General features: G+C 29.1%; 1 protein-coding gene across 1 annotated transcript in view; it reads left to right on the top strand.

Annotated features, from left to right (window-relative positions):
• LOC143255725 (venom factor-like) overlaps positions 1-13,824 on the top strand; it is a 117,016-nt gene that overhangs the window by 56,283 nt on the left and 46,909 nt on the right. Inside the window, 8 exon segments of the mRNA XM_076511860.1 lie at positions 1,870-1,923; positions 3,049-3,234; positions 5,936-6,080; positions 10,017-10,248; positions 11,308-11,499; positions 11,501-11,518; positions 12,384-12,483; positions 12,988-13,089. Of these exon segments, the coding sequence (XP_076367975.1) occupies positions 1,870-1,923; positions 3,049-3,234; positions 5,936-6,080; positions 10,017-10,248; positions 11,308-11,499; positions 11,501-11,518; positions 12,384-12,483; positions 12,988-13,089 (1,029 nt within the window).

Genomic DNA, 13,824 nt, shown 5'->3' with positions numbered 1-13,824 from the left:
GTTTATAGAAATGGACATCAATTTCAAACACTGCATGATCTTCGTGAAGCCATCTTCACCACTTGGAATAACATTCCAGCCAGCCTTCTGCAAACACTTATATCGACCATGAAAAAGCGAATGTTTGAAGTTATTCACAATGAAGGCACTGCAACTCATTACTGAGACCTCTTGTTGGGTATTTCCTACCCTGTTTAGGACTTCTTTTTGGTATGGTTTTGAACTTTTGACCAGCTAGTATTTGGGCTAATTTCATAATGTTCACATTTTCCCTATTAAATGCTTAAAAAGGTTTTTATTTTTATTTTTCCTTTTCTTATTTTCATCTTTCGAAGCTCTACTCAAATATGTGGTTGAGTCTAACAATGCAAAATGCATATTTTTTCTTCATGTTCATTGGTCTCAAGATTTTGGCCAGCAGTGTATATTGTAATTATATACTTGCTGATGCAGTTATTTGGTCAGAATATTGTAATTGTGGATTTTAGGTTTATTCCTAACTGATGAATTAAATAAACTTCTGCAAGGATTCTAGAATATCTTAACTTGGTGAATACAAATTGTAATTTCTCGACACAATACTGAAGTGGTGTCAGCACATAGGACTGAGGGTGGTCTGGTGGTTTATGTGCCAGAATATAAATTAATAAGTACCAAGATTTTCACTACTACCAAATGCTGCTCAACTTCTTGAATATTTTTGTCTTTTGACATTATAATAACTGTGACAGTCTCTCCTGTTTTTCAGTTAAGGTATATGTGTGGGTGGCAGGTGTCTCTGACTGAATGGTTGCAGCTCTAAATACTGAATGGTTGGTTGTGTCTGAAAGAGGGAGATCCCTGACCTAATTATTTAACCTATACCTAGTGTAAGGTGGCTCTAACATTGAAAATACCAATACTAATAATTGTATCTATGTTTGGTTATTACGTAACCAAACATACATGCAATGCAGGAAAAACAAGAAGTTGTTCACTCATTAAAATGCTGTTTTAAAGTTGTAATGACATTTTGTATTAACAGTGGTATTGAAATTTGCCTCTTTTAAGATTTTGCAGTATAAAAATTAGTTTCTGCAAGATAAGCTCTGTCCTTGTGGTTGGGATGCTCAGTTGGAGTCTATAGTTTGTGAGATTGAAATTCTTCATTGAACATGCTCACTCTTTTATTCATAAGGTTGTTATACTGTGAGAATCAATACCATTTTTTGTTAATAAAGACTACCCAACAAGCAAGCAATTTTTTGCACAAAATGAAATAAGTAAAATTAAATTTCAATACTAATGGTTAGTGTGTATATTTAATTTAATAGGTATAATAACTTTAGGTACTAAGGATTAATATATCTCAATTCGTATGATGTTATTATGCAAGTGAAGAATGAAAAAAATATTTTTTCAGATGCATTAAATTCTATTTAGCTTCTTAAATATGATGGACAAGACTCAATAAATATAAGTATTTGTATGTAAGTTGTATCACATTGATGTACACAAGAAAAATGGAATTTTAGACATTGGTTTCAGATTAGTGGAGTCAACAGCATAAAAATGGCAAATTTCCTATTTTTTTCTGGATAACTGTTGTATATTTAAAACAAAATTGCACACTGAGATAGAGTAAGTACAAAAACTTAATAATTGTAACATGTTTGACCATTCTAATTATATGATAATTTAGTCTTGTAATTACAACTTATTTTTTGTGTTAACTGTGAATTGTCTTAGCATTTTGTTGAACAAATGTGTCCAACATTTTTGTAACTGTTATAATCTAAGTATTTGGCAGTTCATGTAATGTCCAAGGAAATGAAACTGTTTTTGGAATTCTCTTTCTATCACTAAAGCTTTTTTTTTTTTTTTGTATAGATTATATTTGTGCTGTGCGTATTCGAAAGAAGCGAGAAATAATGGAAGAAATAGGTATGTTAGAATTATTATGGTGACAGGAAATGTTTTTCAATTTAATAATCCTTTTTATTTTATTAACAAACTGTTTTGCAATAATTTCCTGTAGGCAGTAATAAAACTGTTAATTAACTGTTAAAGTTATAAAATTATTAATATACTAAGTTGCAAGAAGAATATTAATTTTGTATGCAACTTAAATATAGATTAAGTTTAGAATGATAGCATAAGTGTTAATTGTTGGTTTTTCTAGAAATAAGCAATATGTAGTAATGAGTCTACAATGAGACTTATTGTCAGATATAACTAAGTGTACAAGTTTGGATTTTATTGTGTATTTATACATTGTACAACAAGAATGTGTACAGGTTGATCAAAATTATAGTAATGATGTAATACTGTTTTGTGAAGCTTCCTTTGTCATTGTATTAATATAAGGTTATTCTTCATAGTTGTACATAGATACACTATAGAAAATAATATCTAGGGTTTAAAATTAGCAGATGTCATAGCTTTTTTTACAGTATTGCAGCACATAAATCAGAAAGTTAGAAAATTTAGCTTACTCTATTAAGAAATAGAGATCATTACATGTCTGTGTTGATTCAGTAACTTTGTTATAAGTTTTAATGATCATCTAAGTTAATTTAATTATGCTCTTAAAATTTTTTGTTTGAATTATATCACAGAATTAGTGTTGTTTGTATAAGTTTAGATATAGTGGAAGGTATAAATAAATTAACAAATCAACTAGAAGATTATTTTGAACTGTAAAATGTGTATTTTAATATATATATATATGCTAGTAAGTTAACAGTATAAAAAACATGAAAAATGCAATTCTGGTGGTGTTCTTGCTTTTGATATTGTTCCCAATGAAGAATGTTATGCTGCTGTAAGTTATATTTCACCCATGTTTAATAACATCAAGGAAAATAAACAATCATTTTAGTTGTAAAAAAGTATATAGTGTAAAAAGTAGAAAACACTCAAGATATAGGTAAGGTTTACAAGTTTTGTTTTTAGATAAAAAACTGTAAAAGTACAACTTACAATTTAATCTAAATTTTATGTTGCTTCATATTGTGATTTCTAAATTCAAATTAATTTTCTACAGCTTAGTTAATTCTGTGTTTTCAGTCAAAAAGTATGAGAAAAGAGACAAACAGTGCTGTATGCTTGGCATGAAACATGATCCAGACCAGCGAAGCTGTGAAGAAAGACATGCCATTTTTGAAAAATATGACTTTGATGGGAAAGAAACTTGTATGGCAGCATTTTTAGGATGCTGCAATGAAAAGCATTTGTATTTACTTAGAAACATTGGTTAGTATATTTTTTTACCATTAATTGACCAACCTGTTATTGTCATCAACACAGTGAAGTGTACTGATTTTAATATTAGCTAAATGAAAATCACACATAATGTTTACTTGTAGAACCTTATCACAAATTCTTTAAAATATCTTAAATACATCAACTCTTAACATCCTTTTTATTATTGTCCAGATAAATAACATCCTTAGAAGCTAAATTAGTAGGAAGAGATTTTACTTTAATAAGTCCGTGTTAAACATATTATATGATATCATATTTCACTAGATGATTTTGCAAAAGTTCTTTTACCATTCTCAATCTCTAGAATTTTTTTCCCATTACATAGATAAGATCAGTTGGTCTATGCTTTCTAGGTGAATATCATTACACCTTTACAAAGAGGAGTAACATTAACATATCAATCTTCAGGTACATGCCTACTTTCTGGTGATGTATCAAAAATAATGTTGATGTCGAAATGGGGTGTCATAATAAGATGTGTCACAGTTATCTATAATTGAAGAATGTAGAAGCAGTATGATATTACTTAATAATGAACCTTCTTTCAGTATGGTGGTACTGTTACTGAAGTCATATATTATAATAAAATCTGTCACCTTATAACTCTAAAAATTAGGTTTTAATATTTTTGTTGGGGACAACACATATGGCCCACACATATATGTGTAGATTTTTACTTAATAATAAAGACATTTTCAAAGCTGATAAAGGTGCAGCCAGTAGTAAACAATGTACATATCTAAACAGTTCTAAGAAAATACTTCAAATCAAAAAGTGAAGTATTTGTTGAAATATCAACAGCAGAAAAATATTAGCACTGGGAATTATTTTTAATTTTCATCTGAAGTGAATTACTGAAATTACATTTTCTGTCTTATTTGTTTGAGTTGTTGCAGTAGCAGATGAAGGTATAATCACTAACAAGATAATATGCATTTGATAATTCTCAGTTTTACAATATGTTGAAAATCTGGAAACTGTGACTGATAAAAGAATAGCAGTTTTTAAATAAGCTCGTTCTTTCCAGTTACTAACTGTATATTTGAGTTATATCTGATATTTATGGGAAATATGAATCTGCATTTTCATATCTGTAAGGATAGCTATTACAAGTCATGACAACTGAAGTACTGAGTTGACTGTGAAATGGGGAGCAACTGCCTACTAGAGAAAGGCTTGTAGATGTGTAATGGTGACTATATGATCTACTTACACATTTCAAGTGTAGAGGACCATGTTTCAAAAGTCTTCTACCTATCAGGACTTCTTTCTTTAATGGGCAGCTCCCACAAATTTCATAGTCAACTGAATATGAATATTCTGTATAAGCTATATGTCAAAGAAAAGTTTAACTTGTTAATAATAGTGGTAATGTTTTCTAAAGCAGGATTTTTCGGACAAATTTGATTATGGTATTCATGATTATGTTTTATTTCATGTGAGCGAATGATAAAGTGTAGAAGCTCTAAAAACCTCTCAAGATATATTAGGATCTAGTATGTAAAAGAACAATTGTTATGGTTGATTGTGTATGGGGGGAATGAAAATAAATAGAATTGGGTGAAAAACTGAAGCTGAACTAAAAAGTAAAAAAAAACCAACAAAACTTTATTGCTAAAAACATAATGACTGACCACATTATTGAATGTACTACTGTAAAACACAAGTTAAAAAAGGAATTAACGAAAGGAAAGCAAAGTATATTGAAATAAGAAAGAAAACAAAACACATATCAGTTTAGGGAACAATGATGAAATGACTACAGCAAGTTTTGACTCTTAAAATCAGAGAAAATTTGTTTGAAAACACCAAAACTATTAATATAAATTAGCTTTTCTCTATAGCTGACCACTCCAGAGAGCTGGATTATAAGAATCCCAAAATATTCCTGCTTTGTATGAAATTGTACAGTAATACTCTAGTAGTACTCAAAGTAAAATGGGACACAATAAAACTATCCTATAAAACAGTACTTTTCTAGATCAAATCTTCCTATAGAAAGTAATATTGAGAGCTGAATTTACCACATGACCATATTTATGATGTTTGAAATCAAAATTTAGGAAATTGTAAATTTTTGTGGAGATTAGATATGTAATTTCCTTTATAGGAGAGTGAAATGTACAGTAATAGCATACTATAGTGATTGTGAATTGAACATAGTTAGTTAGAAGGTTCAGCTATATGTTTATTTTCAACATATCTTAACATTTGTATATCTTAAGTGATGAAGAGAATACATAAGAATATAATTGTGGATTGGTTAAAATTAATGTGAAAATTATTTTCTCTTATATATGTGTGCTTGTGTATAAACACACACATGAATAAATCATAACTGAGAATCATTGTTGAATGCACTCATTCTGTTATCTGTATTGGATATATTAAATAGTGATTCTCAGTTATAGTGGATGAACTAAATAATTTTACTTGGTTGTAGATATTTTGAAACAATGAAAAAAATATTATTTATAGCAGTGGTTAATTTAGAGATAAGCTGTCTGTACTTATCTGCTGTTTAGGATTACCAAATTTTAAGTCACATGTTGTTAATAAGTAGTTGTATTCATAATGCATGTTGTTGTTTTTTCTATGTAGCTGTTATATATGATAAAGTAATGTTTTGTTTTGTTGTTTTTTACCTACATAACTGTTATATATAATAAAGCAATGTTTTGTTTTAAAGAGAAGGAAGGCCGTGGTAGGTTTGGGTTTGATCCAGCTGATCAACTAATTACTGTTGGGTTAGAAGAGGAACAAGAACTTCTGAAACAACTAAATGTTAGGAAAGACTTTAGGGAAACTTGGATATTTGATGATGTTTATGTTGGGTGAGTGTTATTGTTTTACACATTTTTTTATGGTGTTCATATTTATGTTTAAATTAATGGCAATGATATGTGTAATGAAAAAAATGGATGATAGTCTTTTAAAAGATTTTCAATACTTATATTGGATGAATGATATTGGGTTAAATGATCTTTTGCTTGGAAACATAGTACAGAGATATACTGAGATTTATTTTTTAGTTTGGTCTTTCATTTGCACAAGTTATTTTTATGTATGGATTGCAGATTAACTAACTTAGTTACGTGTATGTTATCTTGTAATAGGTTTGAATATTAAGGGTAATTTGAAAGTACCACATTAATATGAACAGTATTCTTATCAGTAATACATAAACAGATAAAATGTACTTTTTATTAAGGTCTGTAAGCAGTTGTAATGTAAAGAAAAGAAAGAGCTAAGCAATATGAGCTACAACAAGCAATATGTCTTTATTTTATAATTTGCATTACTAAGTTAGTTTCCACACAGCTCCTTGTGGGTTTTTGAATACTGATTAAGTTGAAAGAAAGTATTTTCTCTCAGTAATATATATTTGTATTGTAAATGTTTTTATTACCATTGCAATTTTTTTAATTCAAAGCATCCCAACAAAATTCATAATCAGGGAATGTGGTAATGATGTCTATATAAGGATGGGTCATTGTATGGCAGGCTGTACATTGTGTATGGTAGCATGTATGCTAGAATGTTAGCAAAACCCAGGATCATAAATAATATACAAAATTGCTTCTAAAGTTTGGCTAACCTTCTATGATGTCTAAAAAAATTAGCTGCAAAAAATAGATTTTTTTATTTTTTGTCAGCTATAACATGTAAACTACAGTGTGCCTATAACCAGCCTGCCTGCCAAAACATTTTACTACCTCCTAGGATGTGCCTTTTTATACCTGGAGCAGCACATTGTCCATGATAGATTAGCTACCACCCAAAGTACTGATCATTATCTGTGGTCAGTAAGCCATTATGTGAAAGTGGATAATCTACTGTGTACTCCTTACTGTTATCATGATTATGACTTACATTCTTTCCAGAAGTAACGTCTATTATGGCTATTTATTGAATAGAACTGAATAAGCTAATGAAATGCTGCCTTCCATCTAGAAGTTACAGCCCTATTAGAAGCCAAGACTTCAACTTGTAAAAAGTGCATTAAACTAGTAACAAAATTTTTTTTTCTGAAATTGTTGGGATATAAGAATATAAAAAATCTGAAACTAGATAGCACTTTGGATGGAAGGAAAGTGTAATAAAGGGTATGTGAGCAACTTGTGGGCTTACTTATTGGGTTGAACTTTAAACTTATTACAAAGAAATGTATTTGGATTTTCAGTGGTGCTGATGTGAGCAGAACACATAAACCACCAACTCAAGGAAGCTTACATGTGAAATAAAGAATTTACACAGAGACAACTGAATGCAAATAAAATAGGTTTTTTTATTTATACACAGTTGAGCATTTTATCTGTACTGAAACTCTCAAGGTTATCTTGCAACAACTGTAAATCAAAACACTGAGTTTTTAGTTCTGAAGAACTAGATGTTCATTAATAATGCTATTTATTAAGTTCAGTGACATAGCCATATAATTAGTAAAGTTTTCAATGAAATTAACACAATAAATCCTCTCTGTCAAAATCTTTATAACTGTATTAACAATTTTTCTAGATATCGTTCAGTAGTTCCACTATAAACATCATCAAATCTGTTGTTATTACAGTTAGTATTCTTCACTTTTCAGTTTTCGTTCATTATACATTATTGAATCTGAAGTGAAATACTGTTAGACTAAATCACAAATAGTGTACTTTCAAGGAGTTTGTGTGGTGAACTTCTTGCAGGTTTTTGGATTACTCCAACTTGATAAGTGTGGAGAAGTCAATTTTTGGCATTGGAAACACAGTTATATACATAATGTTTAATGGTTTTCTGATTATTCAAGATGTTTAGCAGATCTGCTTTCAAAAGTAATTCATTAACTTGATTGGTACAAATGGAATCTTCCATCAACAAGTTGACTATTCCATAAGACTGTAACTAAAATCCACTTTGTTATTAGACCTTACAGAACATATTTCTGTCCCTTATCTAATATCTTTGGCAAAATCACCCAAAACAATTAATTTAAGGTGTATAGAGACAAATCATTAAGAGTATTTCACCCTTATCTTTCACATCTGTCCTGTTAACTGCTTTTTTTATGGCATTGGTTCATTTGGTAGTGTGTTTTATCTAACTATTGAGGTTTTATCAACTTACCACATCTGTCTCAAGGTTTAGACTGGTATGTCCCAGGCTAACTCCTGCAAAGGGATTCAACCCTGTATATTTCTTATTTGGTATTGTGGTTCACTATTGTCCACACTTTTCTTATAACATTTTTGATCTGCTACTTTCTACCTACATTATGTTATGTATATTAAAAAAAAAATGTGCCTCTTGAAAATCTTTAAATAGACACACACACACACACACATATATACTTAGTATTCCACAACTACTTCAAACATATGCGTTACTCAATCTGACATTTTACTGCATAATGCATGTATATGTGTATATGTATGTGTAAATATGTGTATGTGTGTACATATAAATATATACACACATACACATGCCCCTACACTGTAAATGCAGTATATGAGTGGTAGAATGCAGGAATGGGTAACACCTATTTTCCTCCCATCCCAAATACTCTCTTGTTTCTGATCTTTTTTCCATCCCCACATCCTGTGAAATTTAAAATAAAATGTTTTTTACTATGTTAAACTCTTTATCCCTTTCTATGATTTGTTTATTTGGAATTAAACACAAAGCTACACAAGGAGTTATTTGTGCTCTGTCCACCGTTGTCATCAAAACCCAGTTTCTATTGGTGTGAGTCTGCAGACATACCACTGTATCACTGGGGGGCCCTTTTTATAATTCTTCGAAGATAACTCAATTACCCTTCACGTTACAATGAGTATCTGCCTGAATGTATTTGTTATTGTGTATTACAATCAGTACTTGCTAAATGGCATTGATATCTATTAGATTTATTCTGAATTATGTACCATTGAAATAATATACAACATTGCATGTTTTCATATGTTATAATAAAAGCTAATTTGATGCCATTGGAAATGTTGTTAGTGCTGATCTTAAGTGGATTTATTTTTAATTATGTATTGTAAAGATTGACTGTAATTCATGATAACATGCGCATGAATCTTGGCAAATAGTAAAAAAAAAATATGGCGAGAAATTGTTTGCCATAATAAACCCTGACAAATATTTTTTGAAACATGAAGAATGCCTTAGTTATTTTGGACAAATAAAGATTGTAACTAATAAGAACGTTTTGTTTCCTTCCATCCAACTACTCATCCAATTACTCTACGATTCAGTTAACTAATTTTTTTACAACCCTTGCCAATGTGATTTTCCTATCTAATCTTTTGAATATCACCTTATCCAAAGCTGTTTTGGAAATTTAAGACCACCCAGTTTCTTCACTCTTTCTATCTTCCAATGAATATATAACATTTTAGAATAAAATTGATAGATTAATAAAGGAGACTTAAATTAAATGAATTCATCTTGACTTTCTTTTATATTATATTTTACCAGACAAGTGAGGTTTGAAAATAACATACTTTTTACAACAAATTATGAAAGGAAACATAATAATTTAATTGTTTTTTTATTTTCTTTGTTGAACTCAAAGAAATCACCTGTGATAATTGTATTTTGTAAGATAATACAAACTTGCATGTTAATTACAGGCATCAAAATTTACAGTAAGTTTTATACACTTTTAAAACGTTCTTTAATCTTGTAGGTGCAAAATCCCATTACATTGGACAGTTTTATTTTATTATAATAAAAGGTAACATTAAAATTATAACTTCTTATGCAGTTTTTTCTTTTCTTCATAGTCCTAAAGGAAGGGTAGAAAAAGAATTATCCCTACCACATAGCATAACCACATGGGTAGTACAAGCTGTGGGAATCTCCAATACAGGAGGGATGTGTATAGCTGAACCATTGAAGATTACTACTTTCAAAAGCATTTTTGTTCAGCTCAATATTCCATATTCAGTTGTCAGGAATGAACAAGTGGAAATTCAAGCAACTGTTTTTAACAATCATGCCCACCAGTCTGTCAGAGTGAGATGAATTATGTTGTGGATATCAGTGAATTATCTACAAAACCTTGACATGCTGTAATAGATTAATAAAATAAAATAAATTACAATTACTATACACTCATGCATTTTTCAGCATGATTAAGGTATTTCAGATAAGAATATAGAACATGCAGAATAACTAAATTTTATCAATTTCCCTACAAAATGAGACATTTAAGTTTACAAGATAGTCTATAAAGTAAGATTAATTTATTACATATAAGTGAAAACAAATAGGTAAAACTTATTTAATAAAACTTGACAATATTTTAAATATTAATAGTAATCAAAATTTTTACCCTCCAAGAATTAAATAACAAAATGTGTGAAATACACTTGTACATTAATGTCACTTAGTTCTGAGTGAGGTTATTATTATACTTAATATCATACAGTTGATTACACAACCTAGCAAAGTTGATCAGTACTTAGAATTATGGTATAGATGAGATGGTAAAGTTATTTAAAAATTAATTTGAATTAAATGCAATTTCATTCTAGGACTATTATTATTATGATATCAACTACACACTGCATTCCATGTAAAAAAAAACTATTTATTAACAAGTTTCTCCTATAAGGAAACATTATGCCACATGACAACATTTATATGTAGGATCTGTATGAATTCCAAGTATTTTTGGCAATTCTTCAGACAAAATAAGCCTTAAATATTATGCATTCATGTATACTCTATACATAACACTGAGTTTACCAGTTCATTATTTAATAAGAAATTTTTGTCAATTTTTAAGATGCACAGAACAAATTGATTGTCTAGTGTTGAGGTTTCAAAAATAATCTCAATAACCTTATGTAGTTCATATACTTATGTAGCAAGAATAAACATTGTATATTCATGTGCTTACAGAAATTTATTTAGCAGATGGATGATATTTAGAGCATTGCTAGTATTTTATTGAATTAAAACTTATTCATGAACCTTAAAAATTGGAGAGAGAATTGTCAAGTGTACAAAAAGTATGTACAGCTTTCCTTGCAGACAACTTTATAATAAATTGTTTTATTATTATTTAAGGCTTCAGTGTATATGTATGGTGTGAAAGGCTTGTGCTCTGGAGCTGAGGAAGGTCAGAGGACAGAAAGGAAAGTGCTAGATATTGGACCAAGTTTAGCAAAATCTGTGAGCTTTCCTGTTGTACCTCTGAAAGTGGGCGAATTTCCTGTTAGGGTTGTGGTTTTCACTGTTCATGGAAGTGATTTCATTGAGAAAAAAATTGAATGTTGTGGTAAGTAACAGATCAGTTGTAAACTCTTTTTTTTAAAATAGTCTTTTGTATTTCCTTTATCTAAGACTTTTTAAATCCAGTTTTTTCATGTGTAATAATAAATACTTTGTGTTATATTTTACAAGAAGTTATACATGTAGACACTTAATATACAACATTCTCTACTTCTTTTATTCTTAAGCTATCCCTCCTACTTTCTCCATAGCAGATAATGCTCCTGAACTATAGAAAAATATAAACACGGGTAGACTTGACTATTACTATTAAAGATGTTTTTAGTGATGCATTCGATGAAATTAACATTAAAGTACAAAAAGTTAAAGGTTTCATTCAAACCAAATGGTTAAAAACCTGTTATACATTTTTACACATTCAACTAATTTCCTTAGTGGTAAGTGTTTTATGTATGTGGCTTAAATTAAGTTGTTTCAGCCTTTTATATCTTAAACTTGACTTTGTCTAGTGTATCAGTGAAAAGGTTTTTTAGTGTAATATAAATTTTTCCAGACTTTTTTAATCATCCTTTATATTGGTTAATACTATTTTTGATACGATATTTAATATAAGTTGAATTTTACATAAATTCAGTAAAGAATATTTAGTTTTATAACATTTATAGCTTTACTATATTTAATACAAAAATAAGGTCATCTTTATGACATATTTAAGGAAACTGCCACAATTATTGTTTCAATCTGTGGAAAGAGAAGCGTTAGCTGTGCTTATTTATGGCTTTGGTAGTTTTACCTAGAACAGTTGCTTCCAATTTTTATTTTTATTTTAAGTTAAGGTTAAAATGAATAATGTAATCTTAATCGTTTGATGGAACATTAATATATTTTTGAAAATATTTTACTGTTTATAGCCAGAAGGAGCTAAGGACTCAAAACTTATATCACTGCAGCTAGATCCCACTAATCAACAGAAAAGACAGAAAAGAAGTATCCATGAAAAGTACTACATTGGTATAAAAGCACATTTTCTCTTTTCAGTGTTGTCACATCAGACAGGTTCATGTTTTTGTGTAGTATAATTATTGTAGGATGGCAATGATGGGGTTTAAACTGTGGAATGACTAGATTGAAATTTATATTAGGCAATCTAAAATTAAGGTTAGGGAGAAATGATACTGTATTTTGAACAAGGTGAGTTTGCTTTCTTTACACTTCTCATTGTGTTGAAAGATTTAAAGTTATATGTATTGATAATTAATCTTTTAATTAGACTAGTTGTAGATACTAAATGAGTAATAAGTTTATGTTTTAATTTTTATATATCTCATTATTTTCATACTTAAGTGTTTATCATGGAAATAAATCTACTGATTAAACATGAAGAAATAACTTTTGTTTTCAAAATATACTATAGAACCACTCTGTGTTTCAAAAATTTCAAAAACATTAAAAGAGATTTAGTATTTACTTTACATCTGTACTTTATTTATTAAATTAATTATATTTTACTAACAGATTCCATAGATCCTGAAAAGAAGATGCAGATCTCAATTGTGGAGCTGCAGCCACCACCTAATTATGTTCCAGACACCGCTAGATGTTTAGTTTCAGTTATTGGTAAGTCTATAGATTGCACTATGTCAGTTTTATAGCAAATCTATAAGGTAATGATTGAAATAATTTATAAGTTTATCTAATTTAGTTTACAGAAACTAGAAAATCTTGTCCAGTACAGTGGATGTATCTCTGTGTGAGGCCACTTTAACTACTGTACTCACATTAAGTTATCTTATAGTTCTGTCTGCAATCCAACATTTCTCATACCATACTTTCTATACATAAGGTCATATAGGTCCTTATGTATATGACCTTAATATAGGTCATAGTGAAATTTTACACAGTTGCTTTATTCAAAGTTATCAGAATGAAAACTGACAAAATATTTAATTACTTTCCAGAATTATAAGTGTAATATATATTTCTTTTATATTTAATTTAATCTAAAAATAAAAAGTTATGCAAAACAAGATGTTTTGATTTTGATTTTTAATTGCATCTAGCATTATAAGGTATTAAGTAAGGTGTGTTTGTATGTGTATAAAAACAATGTTTTGAAATCTATCAGAGAATAAAAGTCTCTGTTGCTTGAACACCAAAAATTAAGTCATTAGAAAATCTCAATCTTGTACATGTGTTTGAATGAATAATCTTCAATTGTAACTATGTTTATAATCAAATTAGTTATTATGTGTTTCTTACTTCTAAATTATTAGTAGTTTCATAATGAATAAAAACTTGTCACTTTTTGTGGATAATATTATTTTGTAAAATGTTTCTAGAAATGAGCTTTCT

The sequence above is a fragment of the Tachypleus tridentatus genome, chromosome 7, assembly GCF_004210375.1.
Source record: "Tachypleus tridentatus isolate NWPU-2018 chromosome 7, ASM421037v1, whole genome shotgun sequence".
In the NCBI taxonomy this organism is placed as follows: Eukaryota; Metazoa; Arthropoda; class Merostomata; order Xiphosura; family Limulidae; genus Tachypleus; species Tachypleus tridentatus.
Note: the sequence above shows the minus strand (reverse complement) of the source record. Positions and strands in the feature narration are given on the sequence as shown.